Below are 27,637 nucleotides of genomic sequence, written 5' to 3' on the forward strand. Positions count from 1 at the left end.
TACTAATTAATTTTTGATTATTATTTTTTATATCCTGAAATCGAATGTTTTGACGAACTTAGGAGTGAGCACTAAATAGAATGTTTGATTTACAAAAAAGCAAAAAAAATTCCTTGAAATTTTTTCCGTACAATAGCTATATATGTTGGGCTACCTGTGGTATAGTTAGTTCTAAGGCACGTGATCAAACAACGCCAGCCAAGATGCCAGTTGAAAGCAAGCACATGAAAACTATGGCTTCTACGGACTACTTATCCTTTGGCTTTGCTGCTGTTGTTGCTCTTGGAGGCGTGTTGGGGTATGCCAAAGCAGGTCAGAGAAAATTTCAATTATCATTTCTGTTTTTTGTGCATATGTTTGTACAATCAGTGTTCGGTAGCAATTATGTAATCAAATTGTATCGTATGGGACCTTAAAACTCCAACTTGTACAGATTTAATGAGTACATTCACTGCAAAAAGCAAAATTTCAACTACAAATGCACCAAATATTTGGCCCTTCTTACATTGTTTTTACTATGACATAATATACATGAAAAGTTTATATTGTTTAACGGGAATTTGACCCGTGCGTAAGAGATCAGAAGTAAAATATTTGCAGATTGTTACAAAGATCAGCAAACGTAAACATGCTGTTTTTCTTGTTGAATTTTCGTTACAGGAAGCACAGTCTCTCTTGCGATGGGGCTGGGCTTTGGAGGGATAGCTGCATTTGGTGCTGTGCAGACTTCAAGGGATCCAAAGAACGTCTGGGTGCTGCTTGGTAAGGTTACTTATACCCAATATCTTAGTACCTGCTGTCGATGGCGAGACAGCTCTTGAAGTTCATTTGCATATCAGCCGAAACCTGTCTGGGAATATACCGCCTTAAAATTAAAACATTACAATCTATTAATTTTAATAAATTCAATGAAAACTGTGATTACCATAAATACATTAAATGAGCCTCGACAGCACTGAGCAAATCGTCAACCAGATTGAATTTTCTTCATTGGCCACTAACAAACTTATGGAGCATTTTTCATGTGTAGAAAATGATAGCTTACCTTAATACAATGAGTGTTACTATGCCACTGTGATTGGATGGTTCACACAAATAGAAAGCCATTTCAGTGTTCCACCCCCTCCATCTCCATGGTTCTTGATGGCTCAAGTCATTGACAATGATTGTTTGTTGTTTTTAGTTTCATCAATGATTCTTGCTGGTGCAATGGGTTCGAGGGCAGTTAGGAGTGGCAAGTTTATGCCTGCTGGTTTCATAGCGACTCTTAGGTAAGGATTCTACATTTGATGAAAAAACTTGGTATCACATATGAGCAGAGCAGAGTATAAGGGGTTGATTTGTGAGCTAGCTTTACCCTGTCTTAGATCAGCCCATAGGTTGTTTCAGGGTTTGTTCTGTGAGTTAGCTGTGCCTTGACTTGGATTAAACCCAGATGTTGTTTCAGGGTTTGATTTGTAAGTTAACCATGTCTTGACTTAGCAGAGGTTGTTTCAGTGTTCCATAAAATGATATATTTTGAAAATATTTGTTTAACTCATTGTTTTTTATTCTTATTTATAGTCTAGCTGAAGCTGCTCGCATGGGTTACAGACTGCTTAATCAATAACCAAGATAGAGTAAGGACATAGGGCTGTTCTGTTTGACTGTTTTGTTCTGCAGATGCAACCTTTAATAAGTATAAGAATCTGCATGTATCTGTCTGTACAGGAATCTTTAATCTTACATGCATTGACAATTTATAACTGATAATGTGTTATATCTGCTTCAAACCCAAAACACATGCACCTATTTCAAAAAAGGTTTTTCTGAGCCAAAGGAGATTTTTGGATTCTTTTTCTTGCAAGCTAATTAACCAATCAAAGCACACACTATATCGCTATGTTATAGATAGTTTTGTCTTAAGAGATTAAAGTCTAGTTGCTTCAAGTGCTTTGCACAGAAGTGGTTGAAGGAATGATTATTTACATGCAAGGTTAATAATAGTACAGTTTGTAAGCTTTCCAGTGGTTAAATAAAAAACTATTTGCCTACAAAAAAATAAGAAAACCGGTTAGATTTATTTACATTTCTAATGATTGAATTTTTAAAATATTTCTTCAAAATGCTTGTTCTTTTTCCTGAATGAACATGCTGTAGCTTGTCAAAGGAGAGGCCAGTATCTGCACCATATTACGTTGTGAGTGTTGGTAGGATGGCTGTATTTCAATGACATGCTGTTGGCCAATACCTACCAACACTGATATGGGGGTCATATTCTTTAAGATTACTGCTGTTTCTCACAGGTTTAAATAAATAATTACAAAGTTTCAAGTCCTTGCAGGGGATTTACTGCTTGTTCTCTTTGCTATCCCAGGTCTTGCTGGTGATTTACTCAATCTGTCAGTAGTATTTTCCCTCCCTTTAGACAGACTTCTACTTCTAGCTCTGGAATCTTCCTGGGATGTTTTTCTCCCAACACTATTGTCCCTGGATGTTTTTCTGCCTCCTTGTTCATCCTTAGAAGACCTTCTTGCAGGCATCTGAGAAGTCCTCTTCACCAATGGTGTTCTTCTTTTCCCAGATTCTTTTGCTTTTTTTCTCTCTTCCTCTTTCTTCTTTTCTTCAGCTTCCTCTAATTTCCGTAACCTTTCTTCCTCCAAAAGTCGTTCTTTGTTTTCAGCAACAGAATGTACTTCTTCAATCATGTTTGTGGCCTGAGCATTACGAGAAAATTAAGATTGGTATTAAACTTGCTAAGTTTGTAACTAATAAGTTTACTCAAATGGGAGGATATTATGCCTAAGGTAAAGAAGTGTAGAGAAAGTGCATTTCGTTTACCCAATATATTTTTTTGTTTACCCAATATACTAGCGCTTGCCTCCTACCAATGGAGGCTCAATGTTGTATGTTAATAGAGTTGCTTGTTGATTCTCTCCTGTGCTTTCTTCAAGTGTTTTCTCCACGTTCTACGGTTTTCCTCCTTCCGTAAAAATTGACTACAAAATTTCAATTGGAATCCAGTGGAAGAACTTTCCACTGTGGAATCCACTGTTAAATTCCATTGTTATTATTATTATTGTAAGCTTACCCAAGCATAAAATGTAGCAGCTCCAGCACTGATGTCCCTCACTATTTCTAAGTCCAGTTCTTCGAGGTACTTTGAATGAGCATATAAAGCATGGTCCATTTCAACATGAAGGGGATCCAGTGAAGTAACCTGTCGTTTTAACCCTTCTTTGCCTGTTTTACCCAGCAGTGCTTGCATGTGCTTCCAGTTGAGTAACTCCTTCTCTTTATAGCCAAGAAGAATATAGACAGCTATCATCACCTACAAATTAATATGGGTTGTATTATTCAAGAACAAGAAAAATAGCTGCTCATGAATAGCTGACATATAATGATCAGCCACATCAGATTGATTGAGAGGACTGGCCTAAGAGGCAAGTAAACATATATTGCACTGGTGACAATATTAACAATGATTAAAACAAATAAAAGCAAACCAAAACTTGTATTTTACAATTATTATTAGTATCCCTGTAAAGTGTAGCCTCCTTTGCAGCCATTCTTAGGGTCCTCACGCAACGGCTGCAGAGGAGGCTATGTAAAGTGCTTTTCTGTGAAGTTTTCTCCATGCACCACCACTTCATACATAATTTTTACAACATCAGGATTCGCACTACTCCTTAAACTCCTTGAATTTAATTCACTTTTTCAAGGGCACTTGAAAAGCTTTTGAATTTTAAGATTTTAGTGAAACTCCTTGAATTTTTGCTTTGATCGTTACTTGCGTGGTTCTGAAATAGATCTATTCAGAAAGATCGGAAAATCTGAAGTCAGCCATGTGCAACCACTGTGCAAAACCTTGGCTTATTTAGCTGAACATACTCCTTGAAAACCATACCTTATGAACTGCAGGCGGTGGATTCTGATAACTACGGATTTCAGAAATAACACTCTGTTTGAGTTCCAAGATTTCAGCCCTGATTTTCTCCAGCCTACGCAGCCTGTTTGCTAGTCTCTCTCCTTCCTTCAGCTCGGGTCCCCAATCCTTTTCCCATCCATTCTTACGAATGGATGACATTGATTTTTCTATATCACCAAGGTGACGGCTGTTGATTGCATCTTTCAAGGCCTTGCCGGCTTTTACATTATCTAGTGTTTTCTGTGCCTCATCAATATCTTTCTTCAGAGCTAAAAAAAAAGACAAGTAAAATTCACTTTCTAGTACTGTCAGTAATAGCCTAAGAAACCATAGAAAATTAATTACACCTTGAACTTTTTATCAATTCCCTGTAACAGCCTCTGGGCTGATCAAAGAAAGGGCATGGTTAACTCTAATTGGAATTTAGTGTGTTAGGGTTTGCAGAAGTAAGAAAACTGAAGAGCCTGGAGACCTAACAAACTTGACCCAGGGATCCCAGAGATGAGAAGTGAGGGTACTACCACCATACCACCCTTATTTCTGATTTGGCCAGAATTTTATGGCCATTGAGCGGCTATTATTCTTAGCACTTGGACAACTCAGATACTACTAAAAAGAATGCTACTTTTTTTATAATTGTCTGTTGAATATACAGTAAGAAAACATTACTTGGTATTTTGGCAGCTTTGGCCTCTGAAATAGCTGGTTCCAGTTTATTAATCTTCCTAGACTTGACTGAAGCCTTTAGGTTGGCTCTCAGTCTCTTCTCCTTGTTAGCCAATGCCTCGGCAAGAGCTTTCTTCTCAGCTTCTTCAGCAGCTTTGCGGCTTGCTTCATCTGTGGCCTGCTTTGCAGCTTCTGCTGCTTTCTGTGCCGCTTCTGCAGCAGCAATTTCGGCTTCTGCTGCCTCCTCAGCAAGGTCTTCTGCTTCCATTCCTTCTTCTTTTTCTCTCTGAAGCCTTTCCTCTCTCTCTGCATTATTTTAAAAATTTAATAAAGCAAAAGCTTATTGGTGTGTGTTTGAGTGTGTGGGATGGGGGGAGGGGGGGGGGGGGGGTTGGTATGCAGCTCAACTTGTTATATCCTCCTAAGAGGGTTGCAATAAATAACATGATGTTTTACCTTTTTCTTCTTTTTCTCTCTCCAACTTCTGCTGCTTTAGTAACTCTTCCTTTTTCCATTTTTGCTGCGCTAACTCTTCCTCCCTTCTCTTTTCTTCTTCTTCTTGTTTCCGTTTTTCTTCCTCTTCTAGTCTTTGTCGTTCTTCCTCCAACCTCTTCTCTTCTTCCTCTAATAGTTTCCTTGCTTCTGCCTCGCGTTTTAACAAATCCTTGGCTTCCTCTTCTTTTTGAAGGCGGTATTTTCGTTCTTCTTCTTCAGCTCTGTTTCTTGCTTCTTCTTCGACTTTCTTCCTTTTGGCAGCTTCTTGTCTTCTTCTTTCAGCTTCTTGTTCTAATTTCGCCAGTTCTTCTGACTTCTTTCTCTCTGCTTCTTTTTCCATTTCCTTTTTCTGTTTCATACTCAATAGTGCGTCTTTTTTCTGTTCTTCTTCTTCTCTCTCTTCTTCTATCCAATCTAAAGTTGGAATATTACATAGAGGTACTTCAATCTCTGCAAAGCTGATCTCTGATCCTGGAGCTGGCCGACAACGCAGGAATTTCAACCATCTTTTTTGCGAAAAAAAGTCATCGTGAACCGCTTGGAACAAGAACCTTGCATTTCTCTCACTAATAGTTCCTTTACGTTCTCTATCCAGCATATTAAACTCCCACTGAAGGTCCTTCACCAAGAAATATCTTCGATCCATCTCGTTTAACACATCGTGAAGTTCATCTTTATCACAAGTGTCTGTCGCACAAACCTCAGATATCGAGGCTTCTACTTGAGCTAAACTTATTCCACCATCTCTTATCTCGGCATGAAGAGCTTGGAGTTGGTATGGTGCTAGTTCTCCGGTTAAAGTTGTGTCGTATTTATTGAATATTTCGGAGATAACTTCGTCTTTGCTCATCCAGTCGAAGGAGTACGCCATGTTGTTTATCTGGTCACTTGGGAGATTCGACGAAACCACAGGGAACCCAAGAGCCATATAAAATATTTTACATTCTGATACTAGTATAGTTTTTGAAAAACAATTTTTCCAAAAAAATTAACAACTTTTTCTTATCTAATAGTACAATTGTGGAATTGAATTAAAATATACGTGATATGGAAATGCAGGAATATTTTTACCTTTGAGTTTTTGCAAAGGAATATAACTTGTATTGTGGCATAAATTTCTTGATTAAAACAAAACTAGCATTGCAGTTTTACCTAAAAATGGTGTAAACAATTTAACGGTACTTATTGATAATTAAACCAATCTTTTTTCATCTGCAAGAAAAATATGAATAATCTTTGTACAAATACAGAACACTTTACACCCCACAATAATATGATGCTGATAACTTTCCTTTATTCTCTAGAGTACAATGGAATTGATTTAAAAATTACAAAGCTTTTTGGTGAAAAGGAACAACAGTGTCATCATTGGATATGGAGACTGAATGGAATTGACATTAAAGCATTTTCCATATAACCTAACATTTCTAATGTAGCTAAAATGAATTGCCCTATAACACTATGATGTCACATCAAAACAATCTTTTGTTTTGACACTAAGGATCATGGTCGCCAGAGGAGGCAAAATAGCCGCAAAACGAATTAAATCACAATAAAAAATGGTTAATTAGACGGGGAAAGGTGATAACAGATAAATGTCGTACTAAATATCCCAAACGAAAGAAAATTTGAAATTGAATACCATACCAATCTTTCTCTCCGTCTCTTTATGGTCACATCAAAAGTGAGGCACTATTTTTGCTAGCCCTTATCTCCCACATTATCTTTTCCACTGTTTTTTCTTAGACTGACCACAGTAAATCCGTGAAACTTTTGTAATACTAAATAGCACAATTTCATGCAAATTCCATTGTTTTCTATTGTTTAACTAGCACTATTTTGTACTATTTAGTAATTAGTGTTTCATGGATTTACTGTGGTCACTCTATTTGCTTGTACAAACTTATTATTTCTTTTTTATAATTTAGTTATCTTCCTCTGTATCAGTCGACCCACCTCCCCTTAATCATGACTGGTGCCTAATTCTAATTATCATTAAGAATATAGCATTTTTTAACCAACTGATTAATTTAACTTTGTTGTTACAATTATGTAACTAGACACAGGGACTACAGAGCACCCTAAAAAGGAACGAGTTATTGTTGTCTTTCATATCTTGTCATAAAAAAACTATAGCCAAACCTTACCATTCCTCTCTGTAGTATGAAAGGAGGGGAAAAACAAAACAACAGTTGTCAGGGATATGGTAGATTGTGAAAGGAGTGGGAGGGGAGGGTGTAAAATACAACACTCATGAGCACTGGGAACTGAAATAGAACTTTTAAGTGTAATGTCAATTGTAAGGAAAAAGGATTTCCGGGTCCAAAACGAAAAGTATTTCCATTAATATGTTTCTTCCTTTTTGTCCATGACAGGATTTGTTGCCAATATTCTAATTAGGGACCTTAAGCTGCAGGATGGCAACAATGATGATGACGGCAAACATACAATAGCACTAATTGCGCTATTCAATAGATACTCGTTGGAATGTACGAAATACTGTGCATCATTGCTGTCTTTTTTTGCTGAAAGTAAGACGTGAAATGTCCTATTTTTAAGTACTAAAGAGAATGGCTACGCTAAAAGCTTATCTTTGCTGATTTTCGTTTATGAGTAAAGCGCTCACAAAAGACGTCATTTCACTCTAAATCGGGGGTGCTTATTGAGTAAAATACTAGGTAAACACGAAATAATAATACAATAGAACGGCGAAGCGCCTCAATTTCGCAGACGTTGTCGCCCACGTTGCCGTCCTGCAGCTTAAGGTCCCTATTGTTTCAGAATATTTTATTTTATTGAGAACATTTGCTTTATCTTATGTCTTTTTGTGAGCAGTTGGAACCGGAAATACGCCACAACTTAATAGATCTATAAGGAAACTAACGGCATCAATTCCGATTTTGAAATTCAGTTAATCTAATTTGTCAGTGCTAAGAATAATTTGACGTTGTGTTCGTGTAATTATCCCATATCCAGGTTGTAAGGGCTTGTAACTTCATCTATTCCAAAATCTTCTTCATTAGCAATACGTACTAACGATCTTCTGCACATATCGTTGAGCAGATCAGCATTGTTAATATCCAGGAAACTACGACATGTCTAAATAAACAACAAAAATAAAGAATTAATATTTCTAAGCACAAAATTCACTAGATATAGCGTTTATTGCACGGGAAAGTTGTGTTATAAAACTATGAGTTTTAACCTGCATTTCTAAATACTTTTTTACGATTTTGGGGGAAGACGATAAAAAAAACTTGTCATCGCAAATCACTACAACAAGTACAGCTGTGGCGCAGCTCAACGGGGTTGAACTGAAAGCATGAAATAATGATATTGTAATAATTTTTCAATAATAATTCCGTAGTTATTGAGCTAGAAATAACCTTGTAACAGGAGTTGACCGCACTATGATATGAGTTAGGCCGTGCGAGTTAAGTTGGAGTTTTAAGTTCCTAATGATTGCTCTCCGGAGCGGCCTTGCTTTTACGCGTGCAATTATACACGCATTAAGCTTTTTCACCTGTCAGAGTCATCATCGTAGAGCAGTTTGCTATAACTGTGTAGAGCTCGATGCCGTAAGCGTGCCGTGCTGTGATTAATTGGCTGATTTTTTCTCGTGTAATGTGATTGGACTGGCAATGCCGTGACCTTGGCGTGACAGTATCCACGGCGTGACAGTGTCCACGCCGTGACTGTGTCGTGTTTCGGGTATTTGATCGGATGCAGAGTAAATTCTTGCGCAATGTGATTAGCTTCCCTTATACCTTAATTGCTGTGTCACGACCGCGCTCGTGCCGTGAGCTTTTCACAGTCATACGAAAACGGAAAACTGTTCAAATTTACCTGTAATGTGTCGTCACCGTAGAGTAGTTTCAAGACATCTGCCAGGGCAGCCTCAGCTGATGCTTTAACACTTGTGTTCCTATCTTTGGCAGAAACTATCAAGGCAGGTACTAGGCTCTTGAGGGTCGTGATATCAAAAGGTTCGTCTGATGAATTGGAAGCATATTTGATGACAGACGCGGACAGACTGCGAACCTCAGTGGCGCCATTCTGGATAATCTAGAGTAAAATACAGTATACATTATTTCCTCGTATTTGATGAGGATTGGAGCACATCTGGGTGTGAGGTGGGGGGTCTCAAAAATGAAACCACAAAAGCGCAAGGGGAGGGGAGGGCGGGGAATAAATTACGGAGAGGTACTGCAGGTCGTTGGGAGTATAGCGAGGCCACCAAAAAAAACTTGCAGTGCGTAGGATACCGTACGGCCTTTGAACCGAAGAGACTGGTATGGATGGTAATCAGTTCTCACACTAGTCAGACCGTTGAAAACAGTTTTGACAGTACATTACACCATTGCGACCATGTCGTTGCCATTTTGATGACATGTACGAAGACAAAAAGGGTTTTACCTGAGTTAATGTCTGTACCACTTGCGCAGCTGGTTTCTGGGATTGTTTCCTGGAATGCGACAGCAGAAATCCCAGAGAACGCACACCAAAACTTCCAATTGGGATCTATAAAATATATTTTAGTCAAACATCTCTGTCAAACTATTAACACGTGCAAGGGGATTCACTTACCCTGTCCGTCGAGGCATGGGTAACAGCAGCATCAGTGATGACGTCATACAGACCACATGCCAAGATCTTGTCTGGTGCATCGTGCAACACCGCTGACAGGGCAATGGCGTGACCGTGGCGCAGGAACCAGTCGACGGAAGGATCATTTACTATCAACCCAAAAGATATGGAACTATTTGATTACTTAGTTCAAACGGGTAAGAAATCGCAATGCTTTACGTACCTGTGAGGTGGTCACTAATCAGGCTTTCTAGTTCATTATCAGGTAAAATAGTGGCTAAGGACCCAATACAGATCCCTGCGGCAACGCGTATGATATTCTAAAATATAACCAAAGTAGCTGTTATTGCAAGTAATAGACGGATATACAACAGAGATAGAATGGAAGGAGGGGAGTGTACTTGTCTCGTCAGGAGGGGAGGTTATGCCCTTTCAACTTAATCTGTCCTCACTGGCAAGGGGGGCGTTAAACGAAAAGAATCGAGAAAGAAATGAGTGTTATTCCTCACCTCGCCATGTCCTAACAAGGACAATAACGTTGTTGTCAGTGTTTTTCGTACTGTTTCACTCATCTTCTCACCAGCACCACTGATCACTCCCCTCAGTGCCTGCAATAACGTCTCCCTTACGAGATACAAGAAGAAAAATGCCATTACTTTCTATTTTGTCTAGTTTGCGAGAGAACGCCGATTAACCGTACACGCAGAGCTTGTAAAAAGAGGACGATTGGAGCTCTCTAAGAGTGCAAATATAGAAGTTAGAATGTATCAATTGTGTCAACTTAATGATTCAGGCGCAGTGGAGCCTGCAAGATAAGAGGTTTGTTTTTTCTGTTGTTGTGGCGAGGCTGGAGTCGCTGTAAAACGTTGGCTGTTCATCACTATGAGTCCCAAGGGTCGGGTCGCGGGTTCGATTCCTGTAGACGCCATGTTTTATTTGATGTGTTTTTCTCTCCCTTTCCAGGAGGAGTTTTAATCCAGGTTCTAAGGTTCTCCTCCCTCCACAAGAATTGAGTTTTGATTTGAAAGTGGTGTGCTTAGAGCATTAAACGTAGTGAGTGTAGAGTGCGTCCTACACATAAACATTAGCCTCTGGTCAGGCAGACTGGGCAACGACTCCTCATATCACCACGTAAAACAAATATTTAAATCTTACTTGATAGCGTTATCTTCATTGTTCTTGACACAGTTCTGTAGTTCAGTAAAAAGTGGATCGACACGTGTGTGGAGTATGACGAGTCGGTTAAGTGCACAAGCAGCTTTGCCTCTGACGGCCTTGTTTGGATCGTTCAACGCCTTGACAAATGTTGTCTGTAGCTGAGGCAAGAAGGGTTTCAACATGACTCCAACCTAACAACCAAGAAAAATATATCATATACCTCTTTAGCCTAGGTGTAAGGTTTTTCAATTTCTTTGTTTAACAGCTGCGCATGAGAGGACACATGAATATGGATACGACTATAACAAAGAATCTTATTCTCAAGAGAATGAAACATGTTCTGAAAGCATAAGAGGATTTTGACGTGTATACTTGTTATATTCACTGATTCTGCTGTGTGATTTTGGGTTCAATCCTCGGACACGCCATTTATGGCCCTACTATACGAAATGAATTAAACCAAGAAATAATAAAATGAAGTAAAGCAGAAATAAAATGGTTGAATGAAATTATGAGGAAATTCAATGTCACGGTCAACGCCCACCTGCATCACTATGACAACCTATTACCTTGCCTAGCAACAGCCCAAGTGTCTCTAGCACAGCCACCTTAACATTCCAGCTAAATCGGTCACCAAGGATACGGATGAGAGGACCAGTGATGTTGACTACAGAAGGTTTGAGAGCAGCCGCACTGGTCAGTTTGATGACTTCACCCAGTCCGTTGGCTGCTTTTTCCTTCAGGTCTGGGGTTCCTGTGAGTATGCCTTCGCGGAACACGGGCAGAATACACTTGATACCCTGACAACGAACAAGAAATGATAAAGGTATTTATTAGCAACACCCCCTACCCCTTACCCCCACCACACCCAATATGCCTTCACGGAACACGGGTAGAATACACTTCATACCCTGACAATAAACAAGAAATGACACCAGTGAAATATACATTTAATAAAAACACTCTCTCTTATCCCCCACCACGCCCAATATAAATGCCATGACGTTATGATTGAAGTGTTACGGAAATCAAGGGTGGTGTAGTCGTAGTTCACTCGCCTCTCGCCTCGGGTCTCGGGTCTCGGGTCTCGGGTCTCGGGTCTCGGGTCTCGGGTTCGATCCCTAGACTCGGTATCACACTATTTTAGTAAACGTTTTTTAAGTTTCTCCCTTGATTTGAGAGTTTTCTCCAGGTTCTCCGCTTTTCCTGTTTTGTGAGTTAGCCGTGCCCTTGCATTAATCAGCCCTGAGTTTGTTTCATGCAGGGTATAGATAATACAAACAAAGATATAGTAGAACTAATAGTATCATCTACCTTGCCTGGAAGACAAAATCCTGGTAATTCTCCATCTCTGACCTCATCGCGTACATAACTGATAGCTTGAAGTAATGGGTCGATGTATTGAAGCTGTTCGGTTGGCTGGAGGCCCTGGACGAGATACGAACAAATCATTAGAAAAGGATAGGCTGACCAAATAGAAGTTACATCATACATAGATAAAGTCTCTTAATGAACAGGAGAGCAAGCTAGCAAACTGTTGGCATTATAAAAAAACAAATGGTCAGATGGGCGTTCAGAATGACGAGAAAACAATTGTACATTGAAAGACGGGAGAGAGAGAGTAGGCAAGCTGCAGAAGGAGGGAGAAAAAATGGAAAAGAACAAACGAATAAGAGAAAAATACATGAAGTGAAAGAGAAAACATTCAAAATGGAGGAACGACTGCAATGCAATAAATAAGGTATTTGTCATACTTTTTAATAACTTAATAATAATTATTATAATAAAATGATGATGATGATGATGATGACGGTGATGATGGATGTGATGATGGTAATGATAATGGTGATGATGATGATGATTATGACGATACATGATGATGTTGATGATAGTGATAATGATAATGATGGTGATGAGGATGATGATGATGATACATGTAGTGATAATGATAATGATGATGGTGATGATGACAGTGATGATGATGATGATGATAATGATGGTGATGAAAGTGATGATGATGATGGTGATGATGATGATGATAATAATAATATTAATAATAATAATAATTGATAACTAAGTGTTACCTCAATAATAGCTCTCAAGGTTTCCCAACTGTTGACTACAACATCAACATCCTCATCGTTCAGTAGATGTACGATATGACGAAACAAAGTGCCGATGAATGGTGAGTAATCTGCTTTGGTTTTGCTACAGAACTTGTACAGAAGTATAACGGCAGCCTTGAAAAACACAGACATAAGAATATCAACGGGTTTTTTTTTCCATTTCAGAGGCTTTTAGATATGTTAGAGCAGTGGCCATAGCTGTGGAAACAGGTTGATTCAATAACGCGTCCTCCGGTTAGTTCATAGTGTGTCACTAATTGTTTACCGTTAAAGCAACTTTTATTTATACGACTACTTCTTCATATCTTCATCACCCTTGACAACCACTAAATCCTCAATATTCATGTTATCTTTCCTTACCTTCGTCAAGCCTGGGTTCTTGCTCTTTGTTGCTTCAAGTAGCTCTTCGATGACTATTTTCACACCATCATCGCTCTCAACGGACAAAACAAGCTTCTCAGCTCCATCGAGTTCCTTAAACGACAAATAAATAAACCTGTCGTTCAACAATACTCAGTAGAGTACGAATACCGCCCTGACGGCATCGACAAAATACTGCAGACCCGAAAAAATATCCACTCGTACATGCAGAAATATGGTATAATGAGGTTTTATGACGGCCATTTTTAAAGTTTTTTTTTGTTTTTTTTTTTGTTTTTGCATGAAAAGAGATTGCATTTCCCAAAGGAGAAAAAAAGGAGCAGGACCCCTAGACCCCCTGCGGCACGTCGGAATGCAGCTCAATTTAGAGGACATTACGATAGGTTTCCCATTCTCTAGAGATTGAAATTCTTTGGTTTTGTTCTCCAAATTCAGTTGGTTTGACGTCACATGCAAGGGGTATATAGGAGAGATGACAATAGAGCGAGAAAGAGCTTCAACAAACCTCTTGTGCATTTCCAGCAGCCATTGATTCTTGTATTGAGTAGAGAAGTGCAGGTAATATTTTAACGAGGTGTCTGACTAGAGCATCACCAGCCACTGACGATAAGATGGCTAAAGCACGGGCGTTAACTGGAGGAGCAATCAGCTACAAGCACGGATAAAATAAACAATAGTTAAATACAGAACATCACCAGCCCAATGACGATAATATGCCTAAAGCACAGGCGTTAACTGCATGAGGAGCAATCAACTACTAACACAGATAATATAGACATCAGTTAAATACTCAGACGACTGTGTGGGGGTAGGGTGGGGGTGAGTTGTCTAAATTGAAATAACCACAGGTAGCTCAGACGACAGGTCAAAGAAGGAAGTTAGGGTGCTTATCACACGAAACCTAAGACTGAAATATTTTGAAGGTCTATAGATAAAGGGTAGGCCAATGCTGAAATCACCACAGGAAACACACTACCGCAGATGACGTCATCACAGGTAGCCCAACAGTAACAAGGAAAGACTGACCACCACAGGCAGACCAACGGTGACAAGAATGACTGACCACCACAGGTAGCCCAACGGTAACAAGAATGACTGACCACCACAGGTAGTCAAACAATAACAATTGAAGGCTAAACGTTACCTTTGGTACAAGGAAGGGTAGAACAACGCGACTGTTGACTTGCATGACTTGCCTGAGTCCATCCAGAGCATATTCTGATAATAATGGATCATCCTGATCAACAACAAATAAAACACAATGTAGTCAGTTGATTATATCCATCATTCAGTCCATAAACCAATCAACAAACTAGTCAGTAAAATTGACATTCTGTAAGCCAGTCAGTCAGTCAGTCGGTCGATCTGTCAGTCAGGTTGTTAGTCAGTGAGGTTGTTAGTCTGTCGGTCAGTCAGTGAGGTTGTTAGTCTGTCAGTCAGTCAGTTGGTCGGTCAGTCGGTCGGTCAGTCGGTCGGTCAGTCGGTCGGACGGACAGTCAGTCAATTGGTCACTTTAGTGGTCAACTGTTCATATTTAGTCAGTTGGTCAGTTGGTCGTTATTTGTCCATTCAGCCAGTTAGTCGGTCATTTGGTTAGTTTGTCAGTCAGTCTGATGCAACGCATAAAACACATTACCATTTTATCGAGTAGATCAGTCAGAATCTCATCCAAAGCTTTGGCTCCAATAGTAGAGTACAAGTTGTCGAACGTCTTGGCTGCTGCTTGTCGCACCTCAGGCAGCGGGTCACACAGAGTGTGGCGAACTGTGGGAACTAATGAATCTACGTACTGGGTTACCTGTGTATAGACACACCATATTATTATCGTCGATTATTATATTTACTGTATCATCATTTGTGTAGTCATTTCATAATCTAGAAAAAAACTATTCTTTATTTCTATTTATTTCCTTCTTTTCTTTCACTCGTCTTTTCCATTCCTTTTTTCTTTTTTGAATAATTTTACACATCAATTGATGGTTTTCAACCATCCCCAAGAGAATTAAATAAAAGACACGGTGGCCATGTTGGAGGATATAACAAGAGTTGATTGACAATTCTTTTGTTAAGTTCCTCCAACATGGCCGACGTGAAAACCATCAATTTGGTTCCACCTAAATTCAATTCAATTCAATTTTATTCCATTTCTTCCTATCCCTTTTAATTCCCACCCGTTCATTTTCTTCTTTTCCCTTTCATTCCTCTTCCTTCCAGTTCCCAAGAGTCCTTACGTGTAAACTTACCTGTTCTTTGCTGATAGAGCTAATAATCTCACTCAGCCCAACACAGACACCCTGGCGTTCGTTACTCTTCTCGCTTTTCAATCCTTCTTCAAGGATGGGAATGATCTCAGGTAGCACACGCTCACCTAGTTTACGGACAAGATCTCCCAAGGTACGTGCTGCAACCTGTGAAAACCATGACGATATTTCATTTAGTATGGATGACACGCAAATAAGTCACTAAGTGAGATGGCAGAACCATTTACATTGTCAACAAAGTCAGCACCTGATATGATATTTTAAAACCCCGAGTATTGGCGCTGCCAGGACCTCATGTACAACAGACCAATGCTCAGCTACACACTGTAGGAAACAGATTTATCAGCAATCTTTTTTTATTACCTGAGTTTTATCAAAACTTTTACTTGCAAGACAGCCGAGGAGTAACGAGAAGAGAGTCGATAATATCTCGCGCAGTACTCGGGGAGTATTCGGAACAATGACCTTCCAGACGTGTAGTGCTGCTTGTCTGACCATCAGAGAGACGTCAGATCTGCCCATGTAGAGCCCAGCCAGGACACGATTACGACGCTCAACACCAAGGGCATCGATGATTTTCTGAGAATATAAACATTTTTATTTAATTTAGTAAAACAGCTCTCTATGTTATGAATTCAAGGACGCACGCATTTCATTAGAGCAGTTTTCGTATGACTGTGAAATACTCAGTGCCATAAGCGTGAGGTGCCGTGACCGTGATGCTTTCTAGAATTTTAATTGGCTGAATTTTTCACGCGCAATGTGATTGGTCTGGCATTGCCGTGACCTTGGCGTGACCGTGTCCGCGCCGTATTTATGCCGTGTTTCGGGTTTTGATTGGATGGAGAGTAAATTCTCGTGCAATGTGATTGGTCTGGCGTATCCATTGCCGTGTCATGGCCGTGTTCGTGAAGGGAATTTTTCACAGTCATACGAAAACTGCACTATAAGTATGAAGTGCATATGTCTATGAACACCATAAAAATATTGAAATAAGTATATATATTTATATATAAAATAATAATACTTTATAACCTGATTCGAATGTTGAGTGCCAAAATTATCATCCTCATCTCCTTCAGTACTCATCTTGCCCGTGACTCCAGATATCTTGTACAACAAATCACCCAGTAACTGAATAGAACTGTGTCTAATACGCCAGTTATCATCAAACAAGCCTCTCTCCATCTCGGGTAGAAACAACTCTATAGCTGTTTCTGCGTACATGTTGACGATGCGTTGGCCAGCACGAAGCGACGTGTCACGGACGAATTCAACCTCGTCCGCAAGTCCCTAGGGAGAGAAAAAAGATATTTAAAATAACTTCCTACAGAACATTTTTTGTGTCATGGTTATCAAGGGTGGGGTAGCGCTTCCCACCTCTGGAGTCTCGGGTTCGAGGGAGGGAGGGAGGGGAGAGAGGGACGGAGAGAGGGAAAGAGACATGACTTACCTGTATGATAGAGGAGAGAATAGGACCAGGAAGGGAGAGAGGGAGGAAGGGAGGGAGGGAGGGAGGGAGAGGGAAGAAAAGACTTACCTGTATGATAGAGGAGAGAATAGGACCAACATACTTGGTGAATTCCTCTTTAAAGGTACCAGGTAGATATATGTACAGCATGAGATATCCCTCGCGCACGTGCGGCGCCAGCTCAGTCTTTTCTGTAGTACTGATTACATCTGGCATGAGTTTGTCCAGACGGGTCTTGCCCAGGCCGTAGAGGACTTCACTGATACCTGTGCAAGGAGAGAGACAAAGAAATTAAATTGTATGGCCTGTATGGCCCTAGTATCTTTTGTGATTGGACCCGGAAATACGTCACAACTTAAAAGCCCTATTGTCTTCACATTCTCAAAGGAGTTTTAATATTTGAATATGAAAATATATTTTGAAAAGAAATGTGGCTGTACAGGTATGAAACGTGATTAGGGTTAAGGTCTAAAGAATACCTTGTGCTGCACCAGACCTATCCACGCTACTGTTCTCGGACGTCAGCGTCTCCATTAACCAAGGTAGCAAGTCTTCAAAGTGTTCTTCGCCCATTCCTTTGACTAGAGCACCTAAAGCACGGGCGGACACTGCACGTACCTATACAATATGAAACAGCCACATTAAATAAAGAAATCTTTCTTCGTGGTTGTGGAGAGAGGGGTCAATGAGTATGACCTCCCCAATTTGTTTAGGCAGAATTACAGTGCATTTTTAAAATGAGTTTAATTTCGGCTTTATTAGACTTACCTCGGGTACTGGGTCCAATAAAGACTGCTTTAAGCCAGGAACGACAGACGAGAGGTAAGGCAACAGGTCCTGGAAAAGAAGAAACACTTTTATCAGTCATTACGTCACAGTTAACGCTGTTAACACGGTACGAACATGCGTAATAGGTCATGTTCTTATATGATGTCCGAGCCCATCCCTCACGGCTTACCGCCTCCTCTCCGCTGTTAACACTGGTTAACCTGACAAAACGTCTACGTATGCTCTATGTCTGTATGCGAGTTATTTCAAAACGTATTTGTGCTATTGTAAAAATATATATAATTGACTTAACTGAATGCTAATTCTTTAATGTTGACTTTATTTTAATATTGAAATACAGTACCTTGGTCTCACATGAATGTTTTTGCATATTCGGGGGGGGAAAAGCACATTCATTTTCTCACTAAAACTTCTTGGAAAACATGCTAAAACTCACGCATGCGCAAACATCTTTCACTGGTATCACTCTCGACCCCAGAACCTTGTCATTCTTACTGCGCATGCTCAAAGAAATTTTTCTCGAGCATGCGCAGTAAGAATGACAGGTCTCTGGAATCAAGATTGGTGTCAGTTTACCTACCTTTGGGTCTGTGAGCGAGTACATATTGCCAATAATCTGCGCCGCCATCTTCTTAGTTTCGGTAGAGCGTTCATTCAATGCACGTTGAAGAACAGGCATGATAAGAGCGAGAGATGGAGCATCAATGAAGTGGACGAAAGATGTTTGTAGCAAGACCTGTAGACAGCGAGCGGTCTTGGTGGACGGGTCCATGAGTGCTTCAAGTAGAACTGATGAAATAGCTGGATAATAATAATGGAGAAACAATGATTTAGATCAAATTAAATAGAAAATTCAATAGAGCCTCCCTCAGGGAATACTCAAGTTTGGAGTTCTCTGTTGCTCAGGTTTAGACTCGACTTTGTGTAGAATATTCATGTGTTCCAGTGAGGGTCCGTGGAATTTCAAAGTGTTTGTATTGCTGAAGTTTTGCATTCTTTACTTTACCGTTGGTATATTGTTAATATTAAGACACTGATTCGAGGCTAACCCTGAGTAAATGAGTCTGTTTTCAAGGAACACAGTGGATTGTCAAGTGGCTGCTAAATAAAACAGAGATTGGCCGCTTATGATTGGTTAATAGAGGTTCAACTATTATAACAATAAACCATTTTTACAGAAGGCGCAACAGTCGCATGTAATAAACTTATATGGCCCTCTACATTTAACTCCCTAAACGAGAAGAGCCCGCTATTTCACGTGGTCATCGTATACAAAATGGCAATGGTCTAACCATTGGAAGCTAGGTTTAGAGCAAGGCAGCACCTTCTACTCGAATATTTAGACCCTGAGCAATGGTTCAGCCGCCGAGCCTTAAACCCACGACCTCCCGCACAATAGACCATCGTCCTATTGATTCAAACCATTTGCGAGGGAAGAAAAACCCTAACTACAAAACTCTTTCAAATCATCTTACCTTGAATTTCGGGGTTCCTTATGACGGCGCCAATTTGCCTGAGGGCCTGGGCACCAGACTTTTGTACCTTCTGATGTGAGTCTGTGAGTACCTTGCAGAGCATCGGTACGATACTAGGCAGACAAGAAGACAGCTGCTTGGGAGCACAGTACGCCATAGCACCTAGTAACTCTACACTTCCTGCAGACAATTCACAACATAAAACTATAGTAACCACGTTTGAGTGTCCTCAAAAATTCTCGTACCCAGACCCTACTCATTAGCCAAATCCTACGATTTTCAAAAAAAATGCGTAGGGTCAGGATACGAGAATGCGTCCTGTAGGTAAAGTAAAGCTATGCTCGGCTAAATGTTAGACCTTTGTCTAAAGCAATCTACGCGGGCAACAAAAGCTCAAGACATCAAAGATATAGTGCCAAATATTTCGTGCTCAAAATGGAAATAAATTTGTTGTTTCATTTATCGAAAAACTGCCAAAAGTTCTGATTCTCATCGTAAAACATCTATACTGACATGCGCAATAGCCTTAAATCCCTGCCACGAGGGAGGGGACCCCAGGAACTATCTGCGCATCACTGGGAGTATATAGTCTCCTTTACGTTAACGTCAAAGCTAAGCTTACCTGACTTGGTTCTCCAGGAATCCTCATTCAAGGCTGAGAGTAAAGAAGGAAGGACAAGCTTGACTCCATGAGCACTGAGATGTTTCATTACAGCACGGGCAGTGTCGTCAGTTGCCTGGAATAAGATAATGATGGGTTATTCAGAGAAATGTCACACCTGATGTCATTTCCTGTTTCGTGTGTCTTCAATAAGAGTTATGCTGGCTGACAGCACATGGTGGTCAGTGTTTGACCACCGTTTGGAGCAGAAAACGAGGTTTAAAGACTTTTATCAGCTGATTGAAACCCAGCAATTTTCTGGTGTTGCATTTGTCCTTAAGCATCAAATAAAAGCGTTTCCGTTTTCCCGATTTAAGAAAACTAGAAGATTCTATTTAATTAGTTCACTAACCTCTCTGACGAACTGATTGCCGTCTCCAAAGCAGAGCAGTAGGTGTGGCAACACGTGGACGACGTAAGGTTCAAAGAGTCGCCCAAGCATCGTACACAGCATCTCAAATGCAAACAGCGCACCTGATTTATATTAATAATAATAGTGTATAAACAGATAAGCAGAGCAGAGCAGTAGGCGTGGCAACACGTGGACCAGATCTTCATAATTTACAAGCTTTTAATTTACAACAACAACAACAAAAAAAACTCGAAACTCGAACACGAACTCGAAAAATATAAAATCTGCGATTTTTTTAAATCTTAAAATTGTATGAATAATGATGAGAAATAGTATGATATCACTACAGTCAGACATTCATATATAAATTCCATAAAAAGGATACCGTATAAGCGAGAAAAACAAAATATTGGCTCTCAAATGGCTTTCCAGTTTAATGACAGTGATTGGATGGCGTGCGTTTTCGTGCCTTGTGATTGGCTAAGAGTAAAGAAAACCCTTTTCAATGTTTCCCGTGCATACCAACCTTCACGGTGTCTGTAGTTCTTCTTGTTTTGTATGGCTTCTTGTAGCGTTGTCATTATGTTTAGCTGTTTGAGGTACAGGATTCCGAGTCCTTTTACGAGACCTGCTAACCCGTACGCTGCTCCTTTACGTTCACCATACGCAGTGGACTCCAATAACTACATCAAAAAATGTTAAAGAAGTAAGCACGCAGGCAGGCAAGCAGGCAGGCAAGCAGGCAAGCAGGCAGGCAAGCAGGCAGGCAAGCAGGCAGGCAGCAGCAGGCAGGCAAGCAGGCAGGCAAGCAGGCAGGCAAGCAGGCAGGCAAGCAGGCAGGCAAGCAGGCAGGCAAGCAGGCAGGCAAGCAGGCAGCAGCAGGCAGGCAAAGAAATATTTATAGTCGTAAGAAGAGATAACTAGCTAAAAACTAGTTTGAGCTGCTGTAAAATTTACCCTTTTATCATTACTTTTACAGCTGTAGCTTACTCACTTGATTCAGAAGCGTCTTGACGAGTTCTGGTGCCTCAGCTTTGATAGCAGGGACCAAAGGTGGTAGACAGTTAGCAACAGCTTGTTGAACCTACAGCAGACAATATCTAGGTTATTAATGCTACCAAACCATTGAAACCTGGGTTGATCACAGCTGATTGAACCCTGAAACAACCTCTGGACTGACCAAAGTCAGGGGATGTCTAACTCACAAATCAGAGGGACTTGATAGTTTTTGCGGAGATAAGAAAACCACTGGAGAACCTGGAGAAAAACCCTCATATCAAAGGAGAGACTTAAAAAACTCTAGATCTACTCACATGTGAGGCTGAGTCCATGAATTAGAGACCCCAGAGATGAGTGGCGAGTGACTATCGCTGCACCCCCCATGATTCCCATTGTTTAGAACCATGCCAACCCTGGATGTACTAACCTGTTGTGACGGCGTGGAGAGAGCCTTGATCAGCTTGTTAACAATTGGTTTGACCTGGGAAAATAACAGAAAAAATATGAGGCAGAATAATGTCGTGATCACTGAAAGGTCTCTACACTAGTATGGTTCATCTATCCTACTGATACTACATGGGTGTGGTGTTCTACTCTCTTCTACTCACCTTAGGATCATCTTTATCTAGATGTTTGGCTAAGGATCCCATCAGGATGATAACAGATTGTCATGTACTCTAGTCATGGTTCACCTATCCTACTTATACTACATGGTTGTGGTGTTCTACTCTCTTCTACTCACCTTAGGATCTTCTTTATCCAGATGTTTGGCTAAGGATCCCATCAGGATGATAACAGATTGTCATGTACACTAGTCATGGTTCAACTAACCTACTTATACTACATGGGTGTGGTGTTCTACTCTCTTCTACTCACCTTAGGATCTTCTTTATCAAGATGTTTGGCTAAGGATCCCATCAGGATGATAACAGATTGTCGTATCATGTCATGCTCACTAGTGTCGTCAGCAATGTCTAGGAATTCTTCAAAGACTGGCAACAAGTTGGAGATGTTATCCTAAAAGTACAACAGACGAGAATTGTTATTACAAGGCAAACTATAGAATTTGGCACCCCGTTCTTTAAAATTGGTCATAAGTTCTTCAATCGTAACTTTGTTCCCAACATCCCACCCCTCACCACACCCAGCCTCCTCCCTAAGTCCTAAACATCCCATCCATCTTGCATTTTGCTGATAACGATAAAACTCAAGACGTTGTAAAATTTTCTTGTTTCACTTTTTTCTTGTAAAAAAAAAACCCAGGGTGTACGAGGCTATGTTCCATTTCAACTGTCCTGCGCGACAAATTGTCGCGAGTTGTAAAAAATTAAAGATTGTTGGACTTCTGCACGAGGGTATGTTGCACACACAAAAAAGCTTGTGAAATGTGCAAGAGCCTTTTCGCAAAACACATTGCATGAGCAAACATTGCGTGTAACAGGGCGTTAGAAGACGTATCTCTAACACTCATACTGGTGATTGGTTCTATTGACTGAGTAGAAAGTCCCTTTACCTTGCCATGGTCGTTGACTGCTTGGAGTGCAGCGTTGAGCATTTCTTTACGGACCTCTTTGTTTCGATCACCGAGACCAGTAGGAACGAAGAATGCAAAGAGAGGAGGAATCTGGAATAGAAGAAAAGTCGACAAGTGGGAAAAATAACGAAAGTGCACGTTATTATCATCACCATCATTATGATCATCTTTTTCATTATCATTATCATCATCATCATCATCATTATTAAACATTACCATCATGATCATCACAATCATCACCATCATCATCATTGTCGTCATTATAGTCATCATCATCATCGTCATCATCATCATTGTCGTCATTATAATCATCATCATCATCGTCATCATCATCATCATCGTCATCATCATCATCGTCATCATCATCATTGTCGTCATTATAATCATCATCATCATCGTCATCATCATCATTGTCGTCATTATAATCAGCATATCCTCCTACTAATGTCTATTGCAATAGTTCCACAAACCTGGTCCTCGTCCAGGCAGGGCGATAGTTTACCAAGTGCTTGGGCGATTCCTGCTCTTGCTGCCGATGGATCAATGAATGGGTCAGAAATTACTCGACCAAGCTCATTTACGATAGGAGCAGGAATCTGTATTCAAGAAAACACATAATAAATAAATTAATCTGCTCCTTGACCTTAACTAAATTAGTCGGTCAGTCAGTCGAATGGTCAGTCGGTCGTACAGTCGATCGGTCGGTCGGTCAGTCAGTTGGTCAGTCAGTCAGTCAGTCAGTCAGTCAACCATTAGTCTGTTAGTCAATCAGTCAGTCGAATGGTCGATCGATCAGTCAGTCAGGGAGGGTAAAACATTAATGTTGCGACTTTCGCTGATCACCCTGACCTACATTCTATGAGAGCTCATAATTACCACAGGTAGCCCAAGCATTAAGTCACATCTCACCTTAATTTTTTCATCATAAAGTTCAATCAGTTCATGAAGTACAGAGGTTGCAACTGAAGGATGTTGAGATACAGCTTCTGTTAGAGCTGAGCTGGCAGCTTGTCGTATCACACCTACATCATGTACAATATCCTGCAGCAAATCACTACATAACGACTCAATTACAGAGTAATGAGACTCTTCCCATAACCTGAAACAACAAGAAGAGTTTACAGCATTCTGATTGGAAGGCATGATTTTGATTGATTTTGATTGGTCGAAAGTAAGTGCAAGTGGTGTGACAAGGAAAATAGTTTCAATCCTCTGATTGGACGGCATGGATTTGGTTGTTTTAAATGCCATTCCTTTGAGTATTTTTTTTCCTGGCCGAGCTTGAAAAGTTAGTTATTATGGAAATCAAACAAACTATACCCTAAAAACAAAGCAATAATACTAAAGATTATAACACGTGGTCTAAAATAGAAAAATAAAATGGCTACACAGGGGCGGATCCAGGAATTTTTAAAAGGGGATTACAAAGGCTTTACCGGGAATTTGAGGAAAAGGAGGTGACTGTTACTAACGATAATTATAATAAGAAATTTGAGCCCGTGGGGGGGTGACTAGTCACCCCATTTACCACCCCTTTTACCACCCCTGCCAAAGTAAGACAAACTATTGATATATTACTTTTGTCCAAGAGAAGCATTTTCTTCGTCTGGATCAAACTTTGCCACCGAAAGTCTTCGTAAAACATTGACTGAAAGACTTGTTTCTTCTTCAATCCCAGGCAAGATCATGCTCATGTTGAGAAGTCCTTTGAGGACCGAGAATCGCAGTACAGAAGCAGAAGACTCCAGTCCCTTTAGAAGAACCTCTAACTCTTCTGGTTCAGCCACGGTACAGCCGTCCTCTCCACTGGCTGACTTACATAGCTCCAAGAGGCAAGATGAAGCCAGTTGCTATGGAGAATTGAGAGGTATACACTTCTTTATTTCTGTTACAAGGATTTGATTGATACTGAAGGAGAAGTGTCTGACAAGTTTGGGAAATAGGCAAGAAAATAGACAGGGAAAAAGGCGGGAAAAAGATGGGAAAAGCGAGGGAAAATAGACAGGGAAAAAGGCGGGAAAAAGATGGGAAAAGCGAGGGAAAATAGACAAGGAAAAAGGCGGGAAAAAGATGGGAAAAGCGAGGGAAAATAGACAGGGAAAAAGGCGGGAAAAAGATGGGAAAAGCGAGGGAAAATAGACAAGGAAAAAGGCGGGAAAAAGATGGGAAAAGCGAGGGAAAATATACAGGAAATAGGCGGGAAAAGGCGGCAAGGAAAAGGCAGCAAGAAAAAGGCAGAAAAAGACGGGAAAAACACGGAGAAATAGTCAGGAAAAAATAGACACGTCATTACAAGTAACAAAATTTCAAAACATTTTCCAAGGATTCAAGAACGTCTTGATATAAGAAAGCACAAACTGACCTGGAGATGAGAGCCCTTGATGCTGTCTGAACTGGTAGAAATAATCTCATTAAATAACGTGAACATTTCTTTTCTTGGTAACAATGCTGGGCCACTCTGAAAATAAGTACGCCAAGATTAATCCCAAAGACCTGGACAAACGCAGGGACCGCCGAGCTAGGGGTGCTATAGCCCCCAATAATTTTACCACCATATTGAATTACACTGGAAATCAATTTCATTTTTTTTCTGGGGGAGAATACTCCTAGAGGCTCCCGCCTTCATCTGTTGTTTTGTTAGCCCCCCCCCCCCCCCCCCCCCCACATCAAAATTATGCTCTGCAGTCCTTGAAATGGTGCAACTACATGGGCAGTGTTGCATAACCACAACATTTCAACAAGTTTTGTTCCCACAATCGAAGATATTCTTGAGCAAAAAAAAAAAAAAATTCACAGCCTACCTCATCTTCTTCTTCATTTTCCTCGATGCTTCTCAACTGACAATGGTATGATATGACTTGCAAGGCTATTGTCCTGAGATCTTCATCACAACCAACAGCTTTACCACCAGCTCGGAGAATGCAGTTGAGCATAGGGAAGCAATAGGTGAAGCCAGGTGCTGAGAGGGGATTCATGTCTTGATCTTCAGGGGAGCTGGGTGAAGTCAGTTGGTGTAATCCAATGACTGCACGAGAAGCAGCTGATTGGAGGCTCTCTTGACACCAGCTGGGTTTGAGGTCACATTGGGGTCGTAATAGTCGTAAAGTTACATGAGATACAAGGGTTCCTGGAGGAAGAAGACAAACGAGAAAGCTTCCGTTAGAAAAGAACAGTTGTATGGAGATTAGAACAGGAATTAGCTATGACTAGGCTGTCAAAAAATTGTATCATACTAGGGTAAAAATAACGAATGAATTAACAGAAGAATAAACGTAATAGGACAGAACAGAATAAAGATGGTAGGATTGCATGAGGTTGACACCAAAATGTGGCTAAATAAAATTTAGGCAAAGTTAAACTCGAGACTGCTGGTCAGCGGTTTCATGCATGTAGGAACTACGACCCCCATTGCACATGTAGTCAGTCTTGCAGATCGTGGCGGACCTTAACTCTTGTTTTTGCAATACACTTGTTGAACGCCAACAATTGTCTTGTTTTCGACCCCACCCTACCTCTACCCTACGGTGAGTATGGTCGGTAAGTATAGTATTTTATTTATTTCCACTGAATTATCAGTGTGTTAGGTGCCAGGTGGTGGACGTGAATGGTAACCATGGTTACCACCTCGTCACTGGTGACTGACACGTCAGCAGTGGCATCAGGGCACCTAATCCCAACCTCATCCTTGCCGATGAGTTTAACTCTACCTACCAAGTTGATTATTATCTTCGTTAAAGATACACTTTCTGAGTGCCAAAACAACAGGAACAGCAGAAGAGGCGGCAAGAGGAGATTGAAGAAGAGACAAGAGTACAGGGAGGATGGTAGGGATGAATTTCTTCATGGCCGCTTGATTTGACTCGATGGCTTTCAGCAACAGCGCTACCAAGTTTGTCAACTCTTGTTTGGTCTATGAAAAAAGGAAAAAGAAATAACAATGGAAAAGCATTTTTTGAGGGGTTGGGGTTGGGTGGGGTGAGAAATCTACATTTACAAAAACCAACAAAAAATCTTCTTTTTCTCCAAAGGAATACATATCATAACGCTACCAAATGCTTTTTTCTTCAGCATTTCTTCATTGGCTGAACTTAATTTGGATTGAATGAAAAAACTAATGACTCTCTCCTAGATTCTTCAAACCTTCCCCTTCTTCTGAAGGAATGAATCCTCCTGCTTAATTGTCTTTAGTTGTCACTTTTAAGTGACAAAACTCAAGTCTATCATCAAGGCGCCATTCATTGTCACAAGCCATACCTTTGAAAACATAGAATCAATGCAAGATTCAAATCGGAGTAACAAACAAACCTGTTTGGTCTTTGCCCTGATTTCTGCCTCAATCCTTAACTGATTGTCATAAGTCTCTTTGTCTTTATCGCTCAGCCCATCTCTGAAGGATATCAATCCTGCTGCTTTCTTTTTTCTCTTCAGTTCCTGTAATGAAAAAAAAAAAAAAAAGGAAAGAAATGAGAAATTGAAGGGAAGGAAGGATTCCAAGTGGTTTTATCTAGTGGGGACTAAGAAAAAGAGAGAAGAAAGGCAGTGAAGGGAGGAAATGAGGGAGGGAGGGAGAGAAGAATGGAGGACAGGGAGGGAAGGAGGGAGCAAGAGGGGAGGAAAGGGAGGGGGGGGTAAAGTATGTTCCACCTACCTCCTCATACTCCATGGACCATTTCTGGTCTTCGTATGCATATGCTTTCGATTCTTTCTTGACATTTTTTGTTCTCGATTGTTCTGATGCTTTTAAGCTATTAATACAAAAGCATAAAAAATACATC

The 27,637-nt window shown here is 40.4% G+C and overlaps 3 protein-coding genes across 3 annotated transcripts in view; 1 reads left to right on the forward strand and 2 right to left on the reverse strand.

Annotated features, from left to right (window-relative positions):
- Positions 1 to 185: 185 nt before the first annotated feature.
- On the forward strand, positions 186 to 2,313 carry LOC116287283 (transmembrane protein 14C-like). Its single transcript, XM_031693948.2, has 4 exons — positions 186 to 312; positions 661 to 762; positions 1,184 to 1,271; positions 1,564 to 2,313. Exons 1-4 carry the CDS (start codon positions 204 to 206, stop codon positions 1,607 to 1,609), a joined length of 345 nt encoding a protein of 114 aa, XP_031549808.1. The 5' UTR covers positions 186 to 203; the 3' UTR covers positions 1,610 to 2,313.
- On the reverse strand, positions 1,528 to 5,952 carry LOC116287280 (uncharacterized). The gene is made up of 5 exons (XM_031693947.2): positions 5,030 to 5,952; positions 4,577 to 4,879; positions 3,887 to 4,176; positions 3,071 to 3,310; positions 1,528 to 2,696 (listed from the first exon to the last, which is right to left on the reverse strand). Exons 1-5 carry the CDS (start codon positions 5,937 to 5,939, stop codon positions 2,310 to 2,312), a joined length of 2,130 nt encoding a protein of 709 aa, XP_031549807.2. The 5' UTR covers positions 5,940 to 5,952; the 3' UTR covers positions 1,528 to 2,309.
- A 390-nt stretch (positions 5,953 to 6,342) lies between these two features.
- The window catches only part of LOC116287287 (stalled ribosome sensor GCN1), a 35,217-nt gene continuing 13,922 nt past the window's right edge, over positions 6,343 to 27,637 (reverse strand). Inside the window, exons 24-60 of the mRNA XM_089032793.1 lie at positions 27,511 to 27,607; positions 27,168 to 27,293; positions 26,574 to 26,772; positions 25,664 to 25,989; positions 25,225 to 25,320; positions 24,441 to 24,712; positions 23,772 to 23,961; positions 23,333 to 23,458; positions 22,842 to 22,952; positions 22,205 to 22,345; positions 21,756 to 21,809; positions 21,324 to 21,413; positions 20,856 to 21,012; positions 20,330 to 20,451; positions 19,939 to 20,053; positions 19,317 to 19,496; positions 18,422 to 18,642; positions 17,821 to 17,889; positions 17,532 to 17,670; positions 17,122 to 17,318; positions 16,617 to 16,874; positions 15,945 to 16,160; positions 15,564 to 15,728; positions 14,957 to 15,118; positions 14,465 to 14,557; positions 13,826 to 13,969; positions 13,300 to 13,413; positions 12,898 to 13,053; positions 12,128 to 12,241; positions 11,383 to 11,613; positions 10,811 to 11,004; positions 10,165 to 10,279; positions 9,879 to 9,975; positions 9,656 to 9,804; positions 9,485 to 9,589; positions 8,915 to 9,133; positions 6,343 to 8,167 (exon numbers count right to left, since the gene is read on the reverse strand). Coding sequence (XP_088888919.1) covers positions 8,030 to 8,167; positions 8,915 to 9,133; positions 9,485 to 9,589; positions 9,656 to 9,804; positions 9,879 to 9,975; positions 10,165 to 10,279; positions 10,811 to 11,004; positions 11,383 to 11,613; positions 12,128 to 12,241; positions 12,898 to 13,053; positions 13,300 to 13,413; positions 13,826 to 13,969; positions 14,465 to 14,557; positions 14,957 to 15,118; positions 15,564 to 15,728; positions 15,945 to 16,160; positions 16,617 to 16,874; positions 17,122 to 17,318; positions 17,532 to 17,670; positions 17,821 to 17,889; positions 18,422 to 18,642; positions 19,317 to 19,496; positions 19,939 to 20,053; positions 20,330 to 20,451; positions 20,856 to 21,012; positions 21,324 to 21,413; positions 21,756 to 21,809; positions 22,205 to 22,345; positions 22,842 to 22,952; positions 23,333 to 23,458; positions 23,772 to 23,961; positions 24,441 to 24,712; positions 25,225 to 25,320; positions 25,664 to 25,989; positions 26,574 to 26,772; positions 27,168 to 27,293; positions 27,511 to 27,607 — 5,698 coding nt within the window. The 3' untranslated portion in view covers positions 6,343 to 8,029. The remainder of the gene's footprint in view (positions 8,168 to 8,914; positions 9,134 to 9,484; positions 9,590 to 9,655; positions 9,805 to 9,878; positions 9,976 to 10,164; positions 10,280 to 10,810; positions 11,005 to 11,382; positions 11,614 to 12,127; positions 12,242 to 12,897; positions 13,054 to 13,299; positions 13,414 to 13,825; positions 13,970 to 14,464; positions 14,558 to 14,956; positions 15,119 to 15,563; positions 15,729 to 15,944; positions 16,161 to 16,616; positions 16,875 to 17,121; positions 17,319 to 17,531; positions 17,671 to 17,820; positions 17,890 to 18,421; positions 18,643 to 19,316; positions 19,497 to 19,938; positions 20,054 to 20,329; positions 20,452 to 20,855; positions 21,013 to 21,323; positions 21,414 to 21,755; positions 21,810 to 22,204; positions 22,346 to 22,841; positions 22,953 to 23,332; positions 23,459 to 23,771; positions 23,962 to 24,440; positions 24,713 to 25,224; positions 25,321 to 25,663; positions 25,990 to 26,573; positions 26,773 to 27,167; positions 27,294 to 27,510; positions 27,608 to 27,637) is intronic.

Source organism: Actinia tenebrosa, unplaced genomic scaffold (genome assembly GCF_029948245.1).
Source record: "Actinia tenebrosa isolate PJP-AT-01 unplaced genomic scaffold, QUT_ActTen_1.0 PGA_scaffold1__47_contigs__length_23844297, whole genome shotgun sequence".
Lineage (NCBI taxonomy): Eukaryota > Metazoa > Cnidaria > Anthozoa > Actiniaria > Actiniidae > Actinia > Actinia tenebrosa.

Bases quoted from the DNA above. Each gene is read 5' to 3' on its own strand.
- LOC116287280 (XM_031693947.2), bottom strand. From the start codon at position 5,939: ATGGCGTACTCCTTCGACTGGATGAGCAAAGACGAAGTTATCTCCGAA. The intron at 4,177-4,576 runs GTAATGTTTTCT...CTTTTTTTTTAG, and splicing joins CAAAGCTGCCAAAATACCAA to CTCTGAAGAAAGATATTGAT. The intron at 2,697-3,070 runs GTAAGCTTACAA...CGTAATGCTCAG, and splicing joins CTGCTACATTTTATGCTTGG to GCCACAAACATGATTGAAGA.
- LOC116287283 (XM_031693948.2), top strand. From the start codon at position 204: ATGCCAGTTGAAAGCAAGCACATGAAAACTATGGCTTCTACGGACTAC. The intron at 313-660 runs GTCAGAGAAAAT...TTTTCGTTACAG, and splicing joins GTTGGGGTATGCCAAAGCAG to GAAGCACAGTCTCTCTTGCG. The intron at 1,272-1,563 runs GTAAGGATTCTA...TCTTATTTATAG, and splicing joins GGTTTCATAGCGACTCTTAG to TCTAGCTGAAGCTGCTCGCA.